General features: G+C 32.4%; 1 protein-coding gene across 3 annotated transcripts in view; it reads right to left on the bottom strand.

Annotated features, from left to right (window-relative positions):
* Window positions 1–9215: 9215 nt before the first annotated feature.
* Window positions 9216–23460, bottom strand: part of SppL (signal peptide peptidase-like protein) — a 53606-nt gene continuing 39361 nt past the window's right edge. For 2 of the 3 annotated variants that reach the window (XM_089231403.1, XM_089231420.1), the window contains 10 exons: window positions 22310–22429; window positions 21186–21264; window positions 18899–19011; window positions 18445–18551; window positions 17679–17750; window positions 16546–16634; window positions 16240–16285; window positions 14089–14236; window positions 13446–13555; window positions 10170–10864 (listed from right to left, as the gene is read on the bottom strand). In XM_089231403.1, the coding sequence (XP_089087529.1) occupies window positions 10796–10864; window positions 13446–13555; window positions 14089–14236; window positions 16240–16285; window positions 16546–16634; window positions 17679–17750; window positions 18445–18551; window positions 18899–19011; window positions 21186–21264; window positions 22310–22429 (953 nt within the window). In that variant the 3' untranslated portion in view covers window positions 10170–10795. Of the gene's footprint in view, window positions 10865–13445; window positions 13556–14088; window positions 14237–16239; window positions 16286–16545; window positions 16635–17678; window positions 17751–18444; window positions 18552–18898; window positions 19012–21185; window positions 21265–22309; window positions 22430–23460 lie in introns of all 3 variants that reach the window. The other variant, XM_089231411.1, reaches the window with a different exon arrangement.

A 23460-nucleotide genomic window follows, 5' to 3' on the forward strand; every position in this document is an offset into this window, starting at 1 on the left:
AATAACGTCTTATAGTCAAAGCAGTTATTAAGTCCAATTACTCAGTATTTAAGAACTTAAAAGTTCTTTCAAAAATATCATTCACGATTGTATCACTGATGAAACTTTTAGAACTATGAAATTTGTATACACAGGGCTACAATAATATGGATGCACAAAATGCTCACCTAATAGAAAATTAAATTTTTTATTTCAAAGATAATTTTTATCAGGGTTTTGCTATCAGATTATTTCACAAGACATTGCTAGAGATTCTTGCAAAGAAAACTATTGAATACCAGAGGCAAATACATACAGTGATACCCCAGCTTATGTCATTAATAAAGACGCAAGTCAGGAGAAGGGAGGTAAACATTTGAAATTTGCCATCTTATCTATTTATCTTTTTTGATGCAACACACTGCCTGGAAAATTTTTTTCTCTAAAAATGTGACGTCAAAAACCTTCAAGCTGTGCTCAAAATGTGCCTAATTGAAAAAATAAAAATATATTTTTTATATAGGATGAGGCAACATAGATGTAAGTTGGGTGAGTATTGGTTTTAATTAAAACTACTTAGGTGAAAAGTAAGAGCTCTCTAATGAGAGTTGAGTTAGAAGTTCCTAGATCAGAATTATGTGTGATTCATGTTCAAAAGTGCTTCCATATGTCTTCCATATTGGAAGTGGCAGATGCCTGAAGATTCATGTTTATGTATGTATGGTTTTAAAGGTCTGAATTTGTGGTGTCTACAATTACAAGCCATTGTCATAAGAGAATCAGGCAAAAATGTTCCTTTAGGAAAAGGAACAAGCAATAAATTACCAGGAGGCAAAATCCAGACTGCAAGATGGGACGCGCGAATCTACATTCCTACTTGAATTCTTAGATAAATCACTATATGTGTGTGAAGAACATAAAATCCTTATTCCAGTCCAAAATCATCTTTTTAAACATCTAGCCAAATTGATTTTGTACTATGTTAAACAGTTATGAACGCACAAAAAACTAACAAAATGATTGACATAAATTACTAGCACCATCTGTTGAACTTGCATGTATAAATTTAAACATCCTCTTTATTTGTACACAATCAATTTATAGTAGCTGGAAGCATTTTTTGTATCATGCGATGAATCTGACAACCATTAGTTTGCTTGTGTCACACAGATCAAAAACCATTCGATGCTTCTTCACAATTTATGTTACTGCAGCCCTGTGCACCACAAATAACCATATAATATGCATTTAAAATTCTATTGCAATAAATATGCCCAAAAAAAAGAAATTCTTCCCATTACTTACCTTAATTAAATAAATCCTACCTTGTAAATTATTTGAAATATAGTAAAATCACACTATATCATCAATATTTTGCCTTTTTTTTTTTCATTTCAACCCTTAAATTGTGTTAAATAGGAACTTTTTACATGATATCATATAAAAAACTTGGTTTTTTATTGTGACCGTTATGAATTATATTGAATAATTTCTGTGAGAATTGAAGACACCTATTTATAAGCGTCAATCTTTTCTACATATTACCAAGTTTGAGATTTTTCAGAACATCATGTTTGCATAAAATAAAAGATATAGAGATTAAAAAAAGTGTCACACATTGGCTGTATAAATTATCAAGAATAGTGTCATGGATGAACTCATAAAACTGCAAGAAGTTTAAAATGTAGAATCATTAAAATTGAAAAAAATTAAGATCATATTCATCTTCGACTAAAAGTTCATACAAAGAATAAATATATTAAATTGGAAAACAGATGTAATCATTTCAGCGCATTCTCAGAATATGTGTAGTTGCCAACTTACAACTATTCAAATTTTTACAATAAAATATGTTTCAAATAATTGGTGAAAAGTTTTTTGTATAGACTACGTGTCTATGTTAACTAGTTTTTTTTATTGAAATTGTCATTTTTGTTTGTCTTCCAAGTTCATTCATTACTTAACTGATAATGAAAAATATCTCAAAAGACTGATTACTCAGATATCTATTCACATTAAATTACAGTAGAACCTCTCTTAGCTGACCCCAGTGGCATACACAGAGATAATGGGACTTGTTCCCCCAAAAGCAATAAAAATATAGAAAATAAAATTTCATCATAACAATTAAGTTTAATTCAAAATGCTGTGATTTCAAAGGCTGAGAATTCAAAATTATTCTTCCACAAACCACTAGAGTAGCGACCCAAACATGAAGAAAGCATTGGGGGAAAGAAAGGGGCTGAAGGTTGCTAGTCGTCCGATATAGTCAGAGCTTAATTTTACAAACCTCCAATTTACAAACACACCTTTTTTTTTATGAACTGATCCTCTGGCCCAAACAGCATGCCATAGAGATGAATCCATTCTAAGAACTCTCATTTCCATCAACTCAATATTTCACAAACTTCGTTTTTCTCCTTTTTTTTTTTTTAATTCTTCTATCCATCTCCGAGTTCATTGTAATCAAAAGTAAACATCAATTCTACATGTCTTAAGAGAAAATAGAGTTTTCTATTTGTCATCAACATGTAGGTTTTTTACAAACATGTGCGAGGAAGGATGATTCGATTGTTGGCGGGGGTGACCATGGATTGATTAAATATGTGTTGACAACGAAATTCACTCTTTGTGCATTGTGATTGGATAAACTGGCGATTTCAGAAATGGTACGATGTATTGGGTTATTGATAGGCCATTTTTAAGTGTAGAGCCAATCACACTCTATTTCAGCCAACTGCTGTTTGTCTACTTTTCTCTTCATCTATGGAAAGGATTCTGCTTGACAGCGGAAAAAAAAAAAAATTTGAAAGAAATCAATGTGCGAACTCTTGCAACAAAGACAGAAATTGCAAAAAGTACAGGATTCAAAAAACTGCATGGAATCCTCTAATCAAAGGTCAACAAAAGATTGTTTCTACAGCAAGTTGTTCCAGCCACATTGCATCTTGAAAATATTTCAGAGAAAAGCAAGATTCGCATGAAATATTATCCTTCATAAATTCTATGGAATCTAATATGTACCAAAGTGGTTCGATTAAGCAAACAAAAATAAGTTATTTTTACGGAAATCATTAATAAAAGTGAGAAAAAATTATTAATTTTATATTTCCCACACTTTTTTCATCGTCTCCCATTTATGAACTTTCAATCTTTCGTGCAGATTCATCAAAACGAGCGGTGACTGTATCCAGGACTCAAGTGTGAAAGTAAAAAGAAAGAGTGCATTTGACTGTGCAGTATTATTGGGGTGGGGGAAACCTTCTGCCTTCTTACAAAAATTATTGAAGCTCAAATAGCCTGGGTTCTGACACCTATACACTAGAGCGCCCTTCCCCAAAGGTGTGTTATGTTTATGCCTACCCCTCTTCAATAAGTTCTTTATTCACACGGGCTTTAATAAAATTTCCCTATCTTGATGTAGGGAATCTACATCCAGACCTAAATTACACATACACACACATATATATATATACAGTAACTCATAGTGTGTTAATCCCTGTTCCAGACTCCGCAACAGTGTTGGGATCTCAAGATCCCTGTAACAGGATAAGTTTGGTGGCAGAGTCTTCTGGTGTACATTCATTCATTCAGTATGCAAGTCCCTATCACCTATATGAAACATAATTTCAATTTGATATTTGTCAAATCTCCCAATGGGCTATTCATGAGGAAAAAAAAAATTTTTTTTAGGAAGTACACCACCCCCCAACACAAATTTGATATACGATACTGTACATTAATTTTCACTGGTTTCAATCAGATTTTCTTTCAAGTGGTAGACTCCCAGTTAGGCCAGTCAAGTGAGGTTCTATTGTACTGTAATGTAGAATGTTTCCCAATTTTTCATACCATATTTTTATCTGTCACGAATATTGAGCAAAATGCTTTTGTATATGAAATACAGTAGAACCTCTCAAATCCAGACTCCTCAGAACCTATGTGATTTCGGATTATGGACCAACTTTTATTTCGCAAGCTTTCATATTTCATGCAGTAATACACCTATTTCAGCACTTTGATTAATATTTTTCTAATATATATGCATGTAATAACAAATATTGCAATTTTGCATTTCATTATTAGTTATCCATAGAAAAAAATTTGATGGATGCACTACAACAATACATCAAGGAAATAAGAAAATAACCAATGTAATAGAAAAAGTTGAAACAGAATTTGGGTAAAGAAAAAAGCATGTCCTTCATTGAGCAAAAAACAATGCTCAGCAAAAGTGTCCAGATTAGAGGGGTTCTATTGAATAATAAAAAACTGAAATGAGTGTAAAATAATAAGTCAATAGTATTAGAGTTCAATTTAAGACTGGTTGATCTGAACCCTTCATCTCAAATGTTAATATATGTCGGCAAATACAGTGGATCTCGCTGTATTAAGTTAAACTGTATTAAGCTGAAAACTTCTTAAATTAAAAATGTTTGGAAATTATAAACAATTAATACAAACACACTAGGGATTCTGAAAATACGATTTCTCAAATAGGAAAATGTCTTAAGTCGGATGTACTGTTTGTGTATTCAGAGTTTGAATTGTTGAGTAATTTTCCTAAAAATGAATTGTACAATTTTTAGATTCATAGGATACATTGAAAATTAGATATAAAAAAAACATTGCACATAAAGTAGCAGTAAAACATTCTGATACAAGAAAGTTCTAACAAACAAATACAAACACAAAAGCTGGGCCCACACTCTCTGTTGTCCATAAATGAATTTCTGAGCTTCTGCCTAAAGTGGATGGGATAACAAGTTAAGAGACAAGCAACGAATTGGCAGCTAACAAGGATCCATTTTCAGTCAGTATATCTAACAGGCTCACACCATGCCTCTCCCATATCTTGTGTATCAAAAAACTGTGGCAATGTGTGGTTACAACCAGTTTGTGCGTGGGTGCAAAAGCAAAAATGGGTATATTTATTTATTATTCCCTCAAGGAACCTAAGAATGCATAGTATGGGCCCACCCAAACACTATCACCTGAGTTTTGAAAATCAATAAAACATAATGTTCACGAATTTTTTTAAAGTGAATTGAAATTAAAATGCTTTTATAAAATTAAGTTAACCAAGTTCAGCTTTTGAATAATAATCGCGAAATTTTAATAAAAATCATTTAATCTTTTTTTCCCACTATGGTCAATCTATGCACAAAAGGATCAGTGTTAGCCAGGGTTCTTCAACCTTTCAGACACTGCGGGTCAAATTGAACTTTCCATGAAGCACGTGAACTGCCAAGTCATATGCCGTGCTACTCTCTGTTATTAAACAGGTTTCTTTGAATTTATTGAACATTTTTATTTTTTTTGAATTTATTTCATTTATATAATTTGGGGATTTTTTTTACTTTCAAATAACTTCCTTTCATTAATCAATTAATTCATTCTTTTAAAAATCATTTCTTTTATCAAATTTGAAATTTGTCCCAATAATTCTGAGAAAAATTTCCAATAAATAAAAGTTTTCACTAATTATGAAATTATTAATGAAATATATTGGTTATTAATGAAATATCTTTCGAAAATTCTGAAATTATTTTTATTAGTAGTTCTGCAATTATTTTTTTCTTTCAGTACTTCCGTAACTATTTTTTCATAAATTATAAATTTTCACCCATCGTGAAATTTTTTTTCAATATAATTCTAAAATTATTTCTTTCGTTAAGGTGTTATTTGGCATTTTTCTGTAAATTCTGTAATTATGGACACCTTTTGGATGCCAAATTTGGTCTCTTGAGATATGTATAGTCTATATGAAATCATAGGCCTCAAAAACTATTTTGGCTCAAGGTCTCCTGAATTTGTTACGATGGGGATTAGTATGGAATCTGGAAAGTATCTGACAGTTCTAAATATAGCAGTTCAGATTTCAGTGACCATGGCTCTTTCATGATTTTTTTTCCCATGTAAAGTAGCTATGTTCTAAAAATGATAGGTGGGCCATAGCAAAAAGCTTGGAGGGCCAAATTTGGCCTATGGGCCATGGGTTGAAGACCCCTGAGTTAGACCATGACCTGCTCATAAATACTTCTACATTGAACTTGAAACCAAGTCTGTCAAAACTGAGTTATGCATTGAAAGTATAGCATTAATATAAGAAAAATCTGATAAGAGGATAAAATCACTTAAGTAATGCATATCACAATTCGAAAACCCCAAACACAATGAAATAACCATTTTTCAAGTGGATACAAAATTTTTCTATTCCTTCTGTCTATCCAGTTGTAGAAAACTTACAGAATGTGTATTTGTAATATGAATTTACATGTGAAAAGTTTAGTACATAGCTAACCTAACTCTGTGTGGAAATTCACTGTATTTTGCATTATTGGAAATTGGATAAGAGGATAAACAACTTATGTGTCTTTCACTCCAAATGATATCCACTTAGAGGCACATATAGACTAATTTCCAATATTTAAAAAGAAACCCTGAAAAGTAGTTAAAGCTCCAAAAGTGATGTTCAAACTTCCATTAAAAAATCTTATAACAATTTTGCTTTTTTTTTTAAAATTAAAAAGAAATACTTTCAAAATAAGCACAAAGAAGTTGAAACAATCATGGGGTATTATTGCTAAGAAATGTACTCACGCAAGAAAAGAAAAAAAAATTAAACAAAACATAATTTTTTATATAACTAAACAAATTTTAAAATAATATTTGAAGAGAAAGTTGTTAAAAAAACATGTATCAAGAAAATATTCAAGCAGTAAAAAAACAACACACATTGCCTTATTGCATAGTTTAAAAAAAACCACAAAAATAACAATTATACAACCTAGACATATTTAACATTATACTGAGCAATGAAACTACCAAATCAAGTAGGATAATTTAATCAAAAACTAAAATTTCAAAAATAATCCATTGATACTGTGCCAAAGTGAGGATACACATAGCATTCCAAACAGACACATCTTTAGAAAACTGTTTGATCCCAGAATGTGAAAAATATTTTAATTAAGTCGTTAGATGACGTCATTAGGAAATACATAGTGGATGAGAAGTCCTGGACATACTTAAAAAATTAATAAATCAGCCAATTGACAAAAAAGGTTTGGTTTGCACTGAAACACTTATGGCCTGGAGTTAAAAAAGGTTTAAATTTTACTCTCAGGTGTCATGGTGAAATGAAAACCTCAACATACAAGTTTTACAGTGACACTTGCGAGTGAAATTTGAACCTTTTTTTTTAGTTTATGGGAAAAAACATCTGTAGGCCATGATAAATATTCCAGTGCAAACCGCACCTTTTTTTGTCAATTGGCCGATTTGTTACTCTAACCCCTTGAATTGCAATTTATTTTCAGGTAGCGCTGCTCTGACAGACAATTTCATGGCGAGCTAGACTCCTCATTCCAGTTCAAGGGGTTGATTTTTTAGATGCGTCCAGGATTCTCATCCACCCTGCATAACAACAACTATACATAAATTCTTAGACTACGTTCAGATTAAAAATTATCAACATATTTGTCTAAAGCCAAGACCACACTCATGTCAAGACTGGCCCAATAGGCTCCATGGTTGGTCCTGGGCAAATAGTGTGGCGGCTCCAACATTGGCAATGATTGTTACGTGTTGAAGGCTGAAAGTTATTGGAAGGCAGGTCAAACAAAACAAATGGGGGCCTTTGGCCAGCACCTTCTAGAGATAGAAGGCCTCCGCACAATGCTCATGACAGCAACAAGTAGTCCATTTTTCCCCAGAATAGTCAGGGGAAAAATTCTCTGCTCGTGCCATTATCATCGTTGTGTAGAAAAGAAATGATCGGGCTCAGAATTGGTGATTTCTATGTCCTATATCCATTCACCATGCAGTATTTGTGAGCCAACCAAGAAGATTCTATGCCAAAATAAGAAGAAACGAAATAAGATGCTGTGGTTCAAAATGTAAAAAACTTGATAGTTAGTCTTAATGACCTTACAGATGAACTTAGCAACCTGTGCAGAGGACTTCTATCTCTAGGAGGTGCTGCTCCTGCCCAACTCAAAAGAGCCGCCTTCCTTCCCAATCTTCCAATCAGTCTCACCACACAATGGTCGAACAGCAGTCACAATATTCGTTAGCGTATTAATTTGTTCTGGAAGCAAATATTCACCAAAGAACATTGAGCCAGGCTGGGCAGTGGCTGCTAATTTGTACCATGGGGAAGCAAATATTTGCGAATCACTATTGGGCCCGAGTGTGGCCCTGGCTTAAATGAGCATCAAAATAGCAAATGTGCTGCTAAAAGAACAAAAAAAGACAGAGTTTAATGTAATTGCCACGTTTTCAAAGTTTAAATTAAGTTCGATGAACCAAAAGTATGATATATATTATGCTCCACAAACAAACATTTGTGAGAAAGTGTTCCTTACATCAGTAGTTCACAAAGTGTGTGCCGGATTTCCTTGGAGCACTGCAGTGAGCTGCCCTTATTAATGCATGCCTATTTAATACCATAAAGCGGTTCTTTGTTAGACTTCCATAGACTTTAGAAGTCGGTTTTTAAGCTGCATTGATGGCACATATGCCAAAAGTCTGTAGTAAAAATTTTATTCTGTTGTTAGACTATTTTGGGGAGCTGCTGATATGTGACCACTGGGGCAAGGGAGCCCCGGAAGGAAAAACTGAGAACCACTGCGTTACATGATAAATATCAATTCTCAATAGTCAAAATCTGAGTCATTGAACTGATATCTGATAGCAATATCCTTTTTTGCTGCTTGGTAATGTTAAGTAATACAATAATAACAGTATTTTTTGTATTTCATCTTTCATGCAATTTGGTTAAAATCTGAAATCACAAAGTAAAATATTTTATGCACCATAAACAGCATAAGCACCAAATGGCTTTAATATTTATGATTTTAAAAACACCAATGCAGTTCCACAACATTTTCTTCAAAAGGAAAATTATATAATTTTTAAATTTAGCATATAAATATTTAAAAAATAATAATCAACTACCAATATAATATTTAAAAAAAATTATCACTATTGTAATGATCTGCTAATCAAACTATGTTAATCATGAATTTTTATATGAAGGAAATGATGGCTACGAAAGGACAAAAGAAAAAATAAACATACTTTTGGATGTATATTTGTTAAATCTGATTACAGGATAAGTAGGTAGAAAACTGATGGAGCTATATAAATTCATATAGCACATTTATATAGTACAAATTAAGTAAATTAAAGAAAGTACAAATTATTAATTGCTAAAATATGCGCAAATGAATAAACCACAAAATTTTTATTTCAAACCACAGCAGTCATGTGATTAGACATTTTGATGACCAATAATTGTCCAGCAAGATTCTTTGGGTCATAGAAGTTTACTTATACAGAAAATCAATGTATTTAAAAAGCAATTTAATTGAATTATTTTTTAAACTGATTAAAACAATTTTTCATACATAAAATTTCACTCCCATTCTAAAATAAAAACAAAAAAAAATTCCAACATTTTACACTGTATATCAATATTTTTCACTGGTAAAAAAAATACTCTGCCTTTGAAAGAATCAAATATATTTCAGTTCGTGATAACTTAATTCTTCAGACATAGATGTGAATTGTCTATCACCTATGACTATTCAAATAATGAATTACATTTTGATACAATAAAAATAGAGCTGAATTCAGCTTACAATGAGACATAGTTGTATCATAAGGGAAAAACTGCAATTTCTGATAAAGTGATTGATTCAAACAGACAATTTAACGATCCAGCAGTGATTTGAAATGAAAAACTGCTTAACACCTTCGGATTATGCAATCAATCTAACAACAACAAAAACAGTAACAGATCTAGAAAAGTAAAATAAAAAATAAAAGTGTGAAATTTTCATCTCATTGGAATAGTTCTCAATGAAGAAAAATACTCATTTTTGAGCTCAGATATCAAATTAGATACACAAATGGTCATTTGGTTATTTCCATTCCTTTTGCTTCCATTTATCACCATTATTACCTTGATAAAAATAAAGTACCACATAGATCTTGTAAAAATTTTGCATGAGTCTAAAACATAGTCTCCCAGACTTTTTGTTCCATCGCCCCCCTCATCAGAAATTTTTTCCTCTCATCGCACCCCAACTCAAGTAAACCCATAGGATCCTATGTTAAATCAGTAAGTTCTATCGCCCCCTTGGACCATTCCACCATTCCATCGCCCACCAGGGGGCGATATTGCCCACTTTGGGAAACACTGGTCTAAAAGATTTATATGATTAGCTTTGGTTTAATTAACTCAACCATGTGAAATGATTAATCTCAGTAAATTAGATTTAGCTTCTGTGCAGTTGAAAATAATAATGACCATAATACTTTGCTTAACACAACAAAAATTAAAATTTAATTTGAAATTTCTGAGTTTGATTCATTAACCCTATAAATATATTCAATAGTCATTATACAAATACTATTCTGTGCTCCTCGGGACACAATACAATTACAACAAACACACACATCAGGAAAAAAAAGTAATAATGATGGAACTCCACAATTTTAAATGCTTGTGAACATTGAAAAACTGTCCCTCTTCAAAAACTCACGAAGCTAAACAAAAACCGAGAGATGCTCCAGAAGGAAAAACTTGTGACCTAAGTTTTAAAACCTGCAAAATATTTGCAAATTTTTTCTCTCCTTTCTTCTGTACATGTCAAGATGTATATTAGCTGCAATGTATGAGATTCTGTTGTGCTTTCCAAACACAAAGCGATGCACATATAGCACATAGGCAAAAGTTTTTTTTTCTTCTCACCATTGCCTTCAAAGTTAATATTATAACACCGGAACTATAACAGTGATACATGTGTCAAACGTCCAAGTGTTTGGAAGGTGCAGTCACAATGAATGGCTCACTCCACATACGCCTTAAATCACCCTGAAATAAAAATTAAAAATCCACATGTAGTTATGGAATTATTTATTTACATGATATTTTAATATCTACCAAACATAAATAAGGATAATTTAGCTTTTTAGCATTCTAAATAGCACTATATTCTTTTAAAGTGCAAACTATTTTTTTTTTAACCCCTTAACAATCAAGAGCGACATATCTCAGCCCTGTGCAAATGTAAGAAATACATTCAAGCTCTTTCTCCCTTCCTTCAGGACTCTTCATTGGTAACCCAAAAAAAAATTGTCTTTCTCCCTCCCCCTGCTCCAGCATTATCTTTTATCGTTTTCTACCTCCCTACAGTATGACGAAATATAGATATAACGTACATAAAGAGAGGGTAGATGGGAGGGAAAAACAAACTGTATTTAAAACAAAATACAGAACTCAATGAGAATAGTAGTAAATTTTAAAACTATTCTAAGCTCAGGAAACAAACTCTAATTTTCCTCAAAGCAATTCTCGCATTGCCTTACTGATGAAAGCCAAATCTCCTTTAAAAATTTAAATAACATTATTGTATGCTAATTACCAAGTACAATAGACACTGATAATTTGAATCATGAATAATGTTATTATTCATCTATTTTTATCACTTTTCAAAAGTATGAAATGGATGGACCAGTATCATGAGCCCGAGTGGCGTGGTGGTAAGTTGCTCATCTACCACCATGAAGGTTGCTCTCACAGTCCCAGGTTCAAATCCGAGGGAGGATATAGTAAAGATATTTTCCCTAACGAGCTTGAGGCGACCACTGATAGACAGTGCCTTCATTTCCAACCCATATCTCATTAATGGCAGTAAATTGCAATATAGCGATATGGCCAGAGTTGGTGTTTGGCGAAGTAATATCATAACATGAGAAAAAATTTGTTTATAGTTACCACAACTTCTGATTATGTGCTTTTTTTAATAGAACAATTTTTTTTTATTTTTGCATATTTTGAAGCTAAGGTTGAACCAGACATTTTTTTCTCAATAACTTATCGTTATCAATCTGCAAGACTATGTAGGAGGTCAGAAGGCTCCCTTATTCATTAAACTTTCCATACTCAGTTCACTATATCCCAATCAGGCCATAATAGCCATGATGATCCATATATAAAAACTGCTTCTCTTTTTTTTCTTTTCTTTCCCATAGTGAATGCATGTGTCAGGTAAAATATCTGTTTCTTCAATTCATGCTCAGTTTCTTTCAACTGACCACTGTAATGGTATGGACCCATAGTGGATGGAAATGGGCCACTCCATCCTACAATAAGTAAAATACATATTCATTCATTAGTTCATTTTTCACCCTGGTAAATCATTCATTGTCGGCCGGAGATCAGGCATGATGCAGCATCATCAAGAGACGCCCACATAGTTGTTTGTTTTACACTAGAAACAAACATGGTGCTGATGTTCCTGTTGCAATTCAATGATTCTGGAATAGTGAAATAATGATACGCAAAACAGTTAATGGTGATTGGTCTGCGTTGTGGGTGGACGGTCCCTGTCATTGGATCATCTTTACAGTTTCTTGGTGTCTATAAATATATAGCAGTAGCAGGATGGTCTCAATCACTTCAGTTTGTCTTGCATCTTCATAACTTTCTTCACTGGTTATGTTACAGCTCTATCTGGAGAATCAGCTTCTCAGAGTGTAGTTCTCTCATCAACACTCAGTTAATGAATTCCATGCCATTTCTCCATATAAGGTACAAGGAGATAAAGGAACTCTCGTCCTAGTGTTGAAGAGCTTTTAATAGACTTCCAGTCATACATTGAGATATCCTGATCTCCACAGACTGTGGATCAACATACCAGAAAGGCGAAGAGACCCATGGTGAAATCAAATCATTTCAAATTTCATAAAAATCTAAAGCTTAAATTCCTTAAAATTCAATTTTTAATTCAAATAAATTATTTTGAGTTCAATTCCGACTCTTGTTATGGGTTGACTTGTGATGGTCACTTGGGAGATGTGTCTCGGACATGTGATTTCAATTGTCCAAAAACCAAATTAACAGTTCGTCGACCAGAAGACTTACAACGGGATCTATGGAATGTGTCGTACCTTACAAAAAGTATCGTAATTGGTTATACAAATTAAACAGTTCCCTTGTAACTCCTCACAATTTCGGAATTTAAAAAATGAGTTTAGCTCAAAGTGGGAAAAAATTGTTTTAGAACAGTTGAAAAAATGCATGGTTCAACCTCTTAAAACCTGTTATATTGAAAAAAAAAACTGAATTGTCCTGTTTTTATACATCCATTCCCTTGCACTCACAACCAAGATTTTTTTGACTGTAGTTATCAATCCGTTATTGTTATCAGAAACTGACGTAATCAAATTAAGCACTGTACTAAATATACAAAATGTACAGAAAACACTCTAATTTTTTGATTGTGAACTTTAATGATATATGCTGGTAATTTGAAGCTTATTCGATAACACTCTTAATAACAATTTGTCATCTACAATTTATCACTTTTATCGTAACATATAAACTGTATATTCCATAAAAATTTCACAGCAAAACCAATTTATCTTCATTAAAAAAAGGTTTTTTTCCTTACTTTTAAGTAGGCCATGGTAAGTAAGGGTAAAAGTGTGAAAGGGACAAGATACAAGAGCGCAGGCTGAGCTGCTTTGAACACTTCAGATGATACAGTGGCTGTCAGCAAACCTATGAGAATAAACACGTGTTTTATATATATATTATCATATTTGACAGATTGCTAAATAAATGTATAAAATTGGTTGATAGAAATATTGAAGAAAATGCTTATTCGACTCTGCAATGACAAATACTAAAAACACATCTATGTGTAAAAAATCAAGGCTTGTGCATTTTAATATGTGGTCATTTCACGAGATATTTTTCTAGAAAAGGAAAAGTTAAAGAGTATAGAGAAATTTGTGAAACTAATGAAAAAAAATTATCTCTATGTCCATTTCTTTTATTTTAAAAAAAAATCTGTGAATCTTTTCCAAATAAAATAATTTACTTTAACACTGTCAATAATATGTTGATCATTCAACTACTTAGCAACTCTTTAGTTACCGTCATATACAGTTTCTAATCATAAATTCATCAAATTTTTAGGAATTTTCAAAATATTTGAACCTAATCATTATTTAAAACAGTAATAATTTCCATTTTTAAAACTACTTACAGTTTTTTTTTATAATTGATCAAAGTAATTATGAAAAATTTACCTAAAAAATAACCAATGAGAGAGCAATGAAAGTATGAGATTTTGTTTAGCTGATTTGGGGGCGGGACACCAGTTTCTGCCGAACAGGTCTGGTTTTTCTTGTAAGCATCATATCGGAGCACAAAACACAGCAACAGACCTGGCATGACCTGGATAAGTCAATTGAAAATTGTTTAAGTTGAATATCAATTAAAATTAATTCAAAAAAGTACAAGAAAACAAATTTCACTAAGAAAAAAATTCCATAAAATAATCTACACATAGTAAATTTGCTAGTGAAACTTCTATATAACAATACTCAAGTGACTGGAAAAACGTATCACTATAAATAATTTAACATTACAGATGGAATGAAGTAAACACAGTGAAATGTGCATTGACACCAAAGAGTAATACTGTTATATAGGCGATTATCATTGTGGGGGGGGGGGGGTGGTATCGTTATGTAGGATTTTCACACATAATGTATATATATTTATTTTAATACAAAAAATATGGAAGTTTGATTACAAAATGTCTCATAAAATTTTTAATGCTTATTAATCTCTTATCATCCGGAAACATTACCCAAAAAATTCCCAGTTAAAAAATAAATAAAAATGCATGACTAAAGATCTATACCCCCAAAGCACAATGTTTTACATTGTTCTCCAATGAGTCCTCAGCTGACTGGAGGTGTTTTACAGTACAAAATACTAGTTCGAAAAAATTCCCATGTCTTCTAAACTTTCGTTAAAATTCTTTTGAGATTGTTCTGCAATGTACATCACAGCTTTCTGCATATTCTGCTTTGGGGAATTTACAAATGCTTTTCACATCCTATTCTGTACTAATTTATAGAAAATTCTGGTTGTTTTTGCACTTATCCTCTTTCGACTATGAATATTGATTCTCAATTCTGCCTTTTATACACAGTACAATTTTTTCAGTGAAAAGATCATTGTAAATAGTTGAAACTGTCCCATAATTGACAAACGGTTTTCGAAATGGGATAGCAAGAAAATGATGACAGATATTAAAGTCATTCTTGCGGAATATAAATGTTCAAAGTAAGGAATTTTAGATATGTCATTCATGGTGCAAGAGAATATATAGTTATCAAAATTTTTAAAAAAATCAACTTTTTGTGCGTGCTTATGCCCTGTGCCTAAAAATTCAAATTGTTGCCCTGTCTCTCCTGATGTCAACCCAAAAAAAATCATGTTTCTAAGTGCAATATTCGCAGAGATAAGTTGGATTCAAAAACCAAAGGAGATTTGGGAAAAAGTAGCAAAAACTAATGGACAACGATTCTTTCTCAACTTTTCTCTGATTTTCAATTCAGATATCTCTGCAGATACTGCACTTAGAAACATGAATTTTTTTTGTTGGCATCAGGAAAGACTGGGCAATAATTTTCTAATTGGGTTTCTTGGACACAAAGTGTCCACATAAAAAGTTAATTTTTTATTCTAATCACTATACATCCCCTTGCAACATGAATGGTGTATCTGAAATTCCTGACTTCGCACATTTATATTCCGGAAGAATGACTAGTCGTTTTCTTGCTATCCCATTTTGATAACTGTCAGTCGATTGTGGGAATGCACAATCAACTTTTTTCTTTCTTTCTAACTGAGCACAACTCAAGTCTATCACCATTTATGGGCAATTTACTACCTAGTGAGTTGTGCCGGTGGGGTAACTGTGTGTGTGTGTACCTAACAGTCTGAGTGCATATGTAGTGTTGTGTTTGATTTTTCAGTACTGTCATCTCTCTTTCAGACGGGAAGTGAGTGATGTGTTATGATTGAATTATATTTGTGCTGTTTGTAGGTCTGTTGCTCTCTGTGGCGAGACTTTTTAATGGGGAGATCGGCTAGCATTCGAGCCTTGACGTTGGAAACCACAGAAAACCAACTTCAGCTGACCACCACTGTAATGCAATGCGAGTCCATCACTATGACTACTCGACCACCATAGTGGCATTGTAGTTCTGTTGAAACATTACACATTTCCGACATCTGAAGAGACTTAAATACACATTCATTGTATATTAACATTTGTTATAATCTGGGTTTGACTGTAAATGAAGAATCAGCAGGAAATGCTTATTTTAAGAACTAAAAAACACAACCTTCATTAAATGTATTTATACATATAATATACTTACTATATCACCAAGTCCCAACATTGAAAAGTGGCCATTATTGTGCATGCTGATGAAAAAAAAAAAAATTTTAACAATCATTAAGTGAGTTAAAAAACTGAATATAAATATGGACTGGTGTTCTAACGTTAAAAAATTATCAAAAAATTATTATTCACATACACACAAATGAAAGTAAAATAAAAATAATATTTTTCGTAAGAATATTTTAATTCAATACTTTAAACATTTACTTGATTAATAAATCTGTGCACTGACAAATTTTAAACTGGAAAGATGAACATTTAACAATTGAAAGATGGGACTTACCTAGGAAACACCAATTTGCCTGGTAATGAGAGTTTTGGTGCTTCTCTCACCACTCCACTTAGATGAAGTTTCTTTGCTACAAGACCAACCTATGAACGATAATTGTGACAAATCACTCATTTTGGTTTACTAGAACAAAACAAATTCTGCATTGCATATGAGAAGGGGGGGGGGGGAAGAAGAAGAAAAATCATACAAAAAAAACTAAATTATTAACTGGTAAATTATTTTGATCAACCAATTCACACTGAAATCTTTAGATAACTGATACAATCAGTTTTTAAGAACAAAGACTGAATGAATGAACAACAGGGGCTCTGCCACCTGACTTATCCCATTGCCGAAATGTCTTCCAGCCCAGCTTCGTGGCAGAGTCTGGAACAAAGTGAGTGCACCTAACAGTCTGAGTGTGTAGCTAGTGTTGTGTTTGATATTTCAGTGCTGCCATCTATACTTCAAATTGTGAGTGAAGTATAATGATTGAATATTTGTTACGTTGTAGGCCTGTTGCTCTCTGTGGCGAGACTTTTTAATGGGGAGATCGGCTCACATTCATGCCTTGAAGTTGGGAACCACCGAAAACCAACTTCAGCCGACCACCACTGTGGCGCTGGAGGGGTTCGAGCCCTGATCCTTGTGATGCGAGTCTGTCACTATGACCACTCGACCACCACAGCAGCTAAGAACAAAGACTGGAATCAAAATGTTTGTAAGATACAATAGACATAATTTGTATGTTTAGTGCAATTCAAAAATAAGATTTACTTATTCATTGATTGTAATTACAAAATATCTCAAAAGCATGAGAAAAATTCAAAATGTGTGATTAAGCTACCTAAACACAATCTGAATCTATCTTGAACCATTAAACAAAGTTAAGGACTGGCGAACTGAGAAAAAAATTTAAATTCCCATAAAATAAATACTAAAAAATCTAAACATTCACAGCTGATGCTTCCAGTAAATCCAATTCAAGAAACAGTGAGATCAAGTGAAAACTACTTCCCAAAATTATTCTTGAAATTTCCCCACTGTGAAATATGGAATCTGCTACTAAAACAAAAAGTATCTAAAATTTGTATATAATTTGTAATAAACAATTTTTAATGTATCGAATGAAAAACTTTACTCACAGGGTTTTCAGCTGGCCTTGATGCTACTTTTACCATAACATTGGCATTGAATATATATGATGAAAAAAACACCTGAAATAAGAATCAAAATTTAGGAGAACATTGATCAGGAAAAAAAATGCTAATAACTACAAAATATCCTTTTCTGCATTAAAACTTAGAAGTTGGATAAATGAATGACCTATTCCTTTTGTTTCAATCCAAAGACGACGTAAATAATACTTATTTCATGATTCACGATAGAATGAAATCTCTCATTTCATTTAGAAATTTTTAGGAAATAATCATAGTAGGTCAAATTCTAAATTTAATAAGAGCATACCTTCAGCAAACTTCTGTTGCACCAGTGCCGTCTTAAGGCACGGCCCGGGGGGTCTCACAAAATAGAATCTGGTTGAGATTTTTGAAAATTTGCCTGGTAGGGCTTCAAAAAAATCATTTGGGCCGGGGGCCCATGATGCTCTAAAGACGACCCTGTGTTGCACTGGTTATTATAACTACTGTGTTGCTTTAAAATTTATGCATTTTCATTCAGATAAAAATTATTGATCATTTTTTTATGTAATTTTAAAAGTAACTTTATGCGTAAAAGAGGACAGAATAACTAAGATCTAAAGTTGAAATTCAATTCTGAAAGACTATGCTTTCATGCATATCAAGTGAGATTCAAACATAAATCTATAAAACCTGCTTTTGGCAAACCAAGCAGCACAGATTAAAAATTTGACAATAAATATAAGTAAATGTGATGAATTAATGGACCTACCCAAAAAACATCATATATTAAAAGACCCGTAAGAAGAAGAGTTGAAACTTTTAAACTTGGGAGACGAACAAATGCAATGAACGCCACACATAAGCCCATACCCATTGCTATGTTTGGAAAGAAAAGAAAAATATGTTAGCAAATGAATTACAAAAATAGAAATTTAAACAAAAAAATAAAATAAAATAAATGCAAACTTTGAAGGAAAAAACTCCTGCTTTTAATAGTTTCCTTTCCCTATTTTTGTGCTTTCACGCATAAGAACAATTTTAGCAACTGATAAAAAAAGGAAATGAAAACCACATTTATCAAGTAAACAGTTGTGGTAATTTTTCTTATCAAGAAATGGCAGTTGTTAATAACAATGCATGGCAATACAGAAAAACTTGAAATCAATGCATCTAAATAGAATCATGAAGAAGCACTATAAAAAACATAGGAAAGTGACAAATACCGTCCATAAGTAGCCAGTGACCAGTTAGGACCCATATGCAAACAATGGTTACGGACAGGGCAAATGACACTAATTCAGCTGCAGTGAATCTTCCGCACATACCAAACGATATTCTATGATAAAAAAAATGTAATCTGTTTACTACTAAAATGCACATATATTTGAAAATTAAGGATACCTTCTTTTGAATGACAGTAAAAATAGGTACAATATCAATAGTTGAAAGACACTGTGAATTTTCTTGATATGTGTATATCAATCCATACATTTTTTCAATAAATTATCAGTCAGTTTTATGAGTATGTTTGACTGACTATTTGATGATACCAACCACAAAAGGGGGAGGGAATTAAATTAGTAAATACTTTGCATTTGTTTGATAAATTAACTGCAGTTCGTCAACTGTAAATTAAACTTGAGTATTTTCTCATGCTTTGTTGCTGAAGTATAAAATTCTTTAGAAGCACGCATATAGAAGAAGTACTAACTTTTTTACAATATGCTCATCAACATTTCTAGAGTTCCATTTCATTTGAAATATATCCGATTCTGAATTAACGAACAATAGTGCACGATCAAATGATTTTAAATAAAAAAAAACTACTATATTTTTAAAAATTCTTTCAAGTTATAATTTAATGTTAAAAATTCATAAGTAATGATTAGGGCTCAGACTTTTATGACCTAAAAACTTACAGAATATGCTCCATAAAAAATGCATGCATTTATGCCCTAAAAAAATCTTATAATATGCCATAAAAATCTAAAATGAAGCTCTTATAAAAAGGCTGACCATATTTCCTTGAGGAAAATGACAGGAAATAACCAATAGTCCAAAGTGATGCCAAATGTAAGTAAAATTGTCAATTATTGCTAATATCGTTGAAAAATTGCTAATGTTGAAAAAGGAAGAGTGAGCTTGAGGAAAATAACCCCCCTTTGTTATTCTGTTGAAATATGTAAAAGTTTGCTAAAAAATATACTTTAAATTCTGAAAATCATGAAAAATGCCTCAAAATTACTAAAAAACAAAAAAGTACTATATCACATAAAAATAGCGAAATATGCAAAATCATAAAAAAATATGCAGTCATAGAAATCCAAGTCCTAGTAATAATACATATAAAAAATTACTTTTTTTTTCAATGTTCCACTCAAAAAAATAATTACACATGAGAAATGAAATATCTAAATGATATTAGATAATTTTTATTGCACAGTTCTATTTTATTTATTTTTTTAAATTTCTACAGCTTTCTTCAGATAACAATTAGATAGTATACGTCAAGGGTTCTCAAATTTTTTTGACCCACAGCACATCTTACCCTAATCAGCACTTATCCACGGTTCCCCAGAGCAGTTTAACCGTTTGAGTCCCAGGGGGTATTGAAAAAACACTGTCGGAGAATCCCAAACAGCGCAACCGCGCTTTCTTTAAATAAGTACGAAAAGACCCAAGCAGCGCGATAGCGCTTGTTTTATTTTATGTCGAGAAATACCAAGCGGCGCGATAGCGTTTTGTTTATTTTACATCAATGAATCCCAATTGGAGCAATAGCGCTTCTTGTATTTGTTAGGTAACACGATTCTCGTCTTTTTCTCATCGCTCCATCACATTTATTGTAAATTTGTTTATTAAATTGTTTGTTCATAACACAAAAATATTGTTAATTTGTAATTCGTTATTTTATAAAATACATCTGTATTATTACATATGCGTACTGTAAATTTATAAATATTTCATGTTTTGTTCGATAAAAATTATTGAGAAGATAACAATGCAATAAAAAATGTTATTTTGTAATGTATTATTGCATTATTATAGTATTATCCTACCTATTGTAAAATGTACTATTTACATTAAAAGGAGCTGTGTGATGTACTTGCTTCAGTAAATCTGAGTGTGCGACTTCAACAATCGGTAATGCACCGTCAGTTGTCCACAATGTTTGAAATGTACTGGGTTTCATTGACATAAAATCTCAACAGCGCGATCGCGCTGCTTGGGACTCAAACGGTTAATAAAGAATCTCTTCAAGAAACCTTTGTTGAGCTGCTGCTCCCCGGCACCTCTGCCAAAGGCTGGAGGTGTGCAGTTTGAGAACCCCTGGTATATGTGAATTATGAACAAAATTTTAAAAGTGCAAAAAAATGACTATAACAAACTAATACAAGAAAATAATTTTTCCCATGTGTATCAAAACAAAAATTATGGGCAGCAAAATCGAACAAGAATTAGTTTCCCAAACATGAAATAAAAATCATGAAATCAATGGATATCACTTACTTTGTGCCATCTGAACATGGGCGAATGATATATTGACACATTGGCAGTAACAGAAATGCTAAGGCTATTGTAGCAATAACTGAAAGAGAATAAAAAAAAATTTAATCATGAATATACACATTTGCACCATTATTGATTATGTATTTATTCCATAATATCCATACAAAGTGGCAACATAGATCTATATAATATGCATAGCATTCACAAGAAAAAGGTTGACGATTCTCTAGCATTAAGTCGATTCTTAGTTAGTTAGTTAACCCTTTAAGTGGTTTTTAAAATTTTCCTGATCTGCATTATAACTGCTACATTGGAAATCACTAAAACTTCTAGAAATTGCCGCCTATTTTCAAGAATTTTTTTTGTCTGATTGCAAGCTGATAATTGCTTCCCCCCCAACACAAAATCAAAATAATAAAAAAACAAGGAATATGGGAAAAACTATTATTTTGTTATTTATGCTGTACACATTAATACTACACTACCTCCAAGGGAAAAGAAAATTTATTGATTTATTCTCTCTCTCTCCCCTTCTGTTATCAGATTTTGAACAAAAGCTGACTTCCGCCCACTGGCAGTTGATTGACAGGATGGGGGGGGGGGGAGGAAGGAAAACATGCTATCAGGAAAAGAAAACTTACAGTGGTATGTGGGCTCAGGTTTGTGGTTTGAGAGTTTTAAGAACCCAAGATATCTCGAGATTGCTGGTGTAAGGGTTAATACATGGCTGAACTTTGAAGTACTGGTGTAAGACGTTGGGTGGATTTTTTTTTTCACGAAAAAAATCAGAAATTCTGTGATTTATGAATTGAACTAATGGATAAGGATTCATGTCTAAAGCATATACTTTCCACATTTTAGTTCAAATGAAACACCTGACGGTTATCAGGCTGTTCTCAGAGCCAATTAAACATGAATTTTTTCCCAATAAGATTGCTTTCCTTTTTATCAGCAAAAGACGAATTTTATAGCTTTTGGTACTGCGGAACACCAGTTGGAAACTTGTGGTCCAAAAAGCAGTTTAATAAATTTGGTGCTGCTATTTTATTTATTTTATTCAAAATAATAGTGCAGTTACATGAAGTACTCAAACAGGTGAAGAAAAATATAAACCTTTCACTCACTTGCAGTGCAAATGGCAAAAAGCATCTGCATAGAATCGAAAAAGAAAAACATCACAAGTAAAGATATCGAGGCCCCAAGTGGAAGGCATAGCGCTTGCATTGTGTCAAGAGTTTGTACATCTAAAAGGGTAAAAATAATTAAATTAGTAACAACAAATAAAATTATCAAACAAAACAAATATCTAAACAAACACAACAGTTGTTTTTTTTACAAGATTTAATAAACTGAAAGAAGGGGTTCATAAAAATTGCAGCTTATGACTTTCACAGTCATTTTTTGTACTATGATGGGGGAATTTCGGGCTGTTTGGCTATTGTGATTGAGAGGTAAAACATTTTATTTACTTCCATCATATTTGCAGCTCATTTTCTCATCCAGTATTTAAATTATCATTGGTAAATGATTGGATATTGGCAAACCTTCAGTTATGTTCTAAGCTTATAGTAGCAGTATTTTCTCTATGTATATTTCAACAATGCATGAAACAATTGGATTCATCAAAAAACAAAATGCTGCCAGGCAGTCATGTGGTTAGCACACCAAGCCAAGTTTTAGCTGCATGGGTTTGTGTTTAAATCCCAGCTGGGAAATGGGCACTGAACAGTAGGATTATAGATACCCCAGAGAAGTCACTCAATTTTTACCTCAGCTGGATCCCTTGAACCCATTGTTGAGAAAGCAAGGTCCTTAAAGAGTAAAAGTGTACCGCGGAATGAATGAATTTTTTATGCATACTCTTCAAAAATTTTGGCTATTTAATGCACTATAACACATAAGTTAATTCACTGACCTCATCAGAGAATTATAAAATGACTGACAGAAACAATTTAGAAAAATCATCAAAAAATAATTATATGAGTGTGCTTTTTATAAAAGAGAGAAATTGAAGTAGAGAAAGTATCAAAAATTAATATAAAAGTCTGAATTTCTTGCTATGGGAAGCCACTTCAATTCGAAAATTAGAGTGCACAATTAGGTTTAAAAAATTCAGTCTAATGAAAATAGAAAACTTCAGCTCAGTATGATTCGATCAATTTTGAATAGGCTACATTTTTTAATCAAAATTTTTAAGACTGAATTGTGAGCAGCAGGAATTTTTTGTGTCAAGCACAATTTCAACTTTAGCCTCTGGGAAATTTTTCCCCCTTTT

This window comes from Pholcus phalangioides, unplaced genomic scaffold (assembly GCF_987345545.1).
Source record: "Pholcus phalangioides strain wild (caught in Gottingen) unplaced genomic scaffold, Ppha-v1.0 ptg000001l_1, whole genome shotgun sequence".
In the NCBI taxonomy this organism is placed as follows: domain Eukaryota; kingdom Metazoa; phylum Arthropoda; class Arachnida; order Araneae; family Pholcidae; genus Pholcus; species Pholcus phalangioides.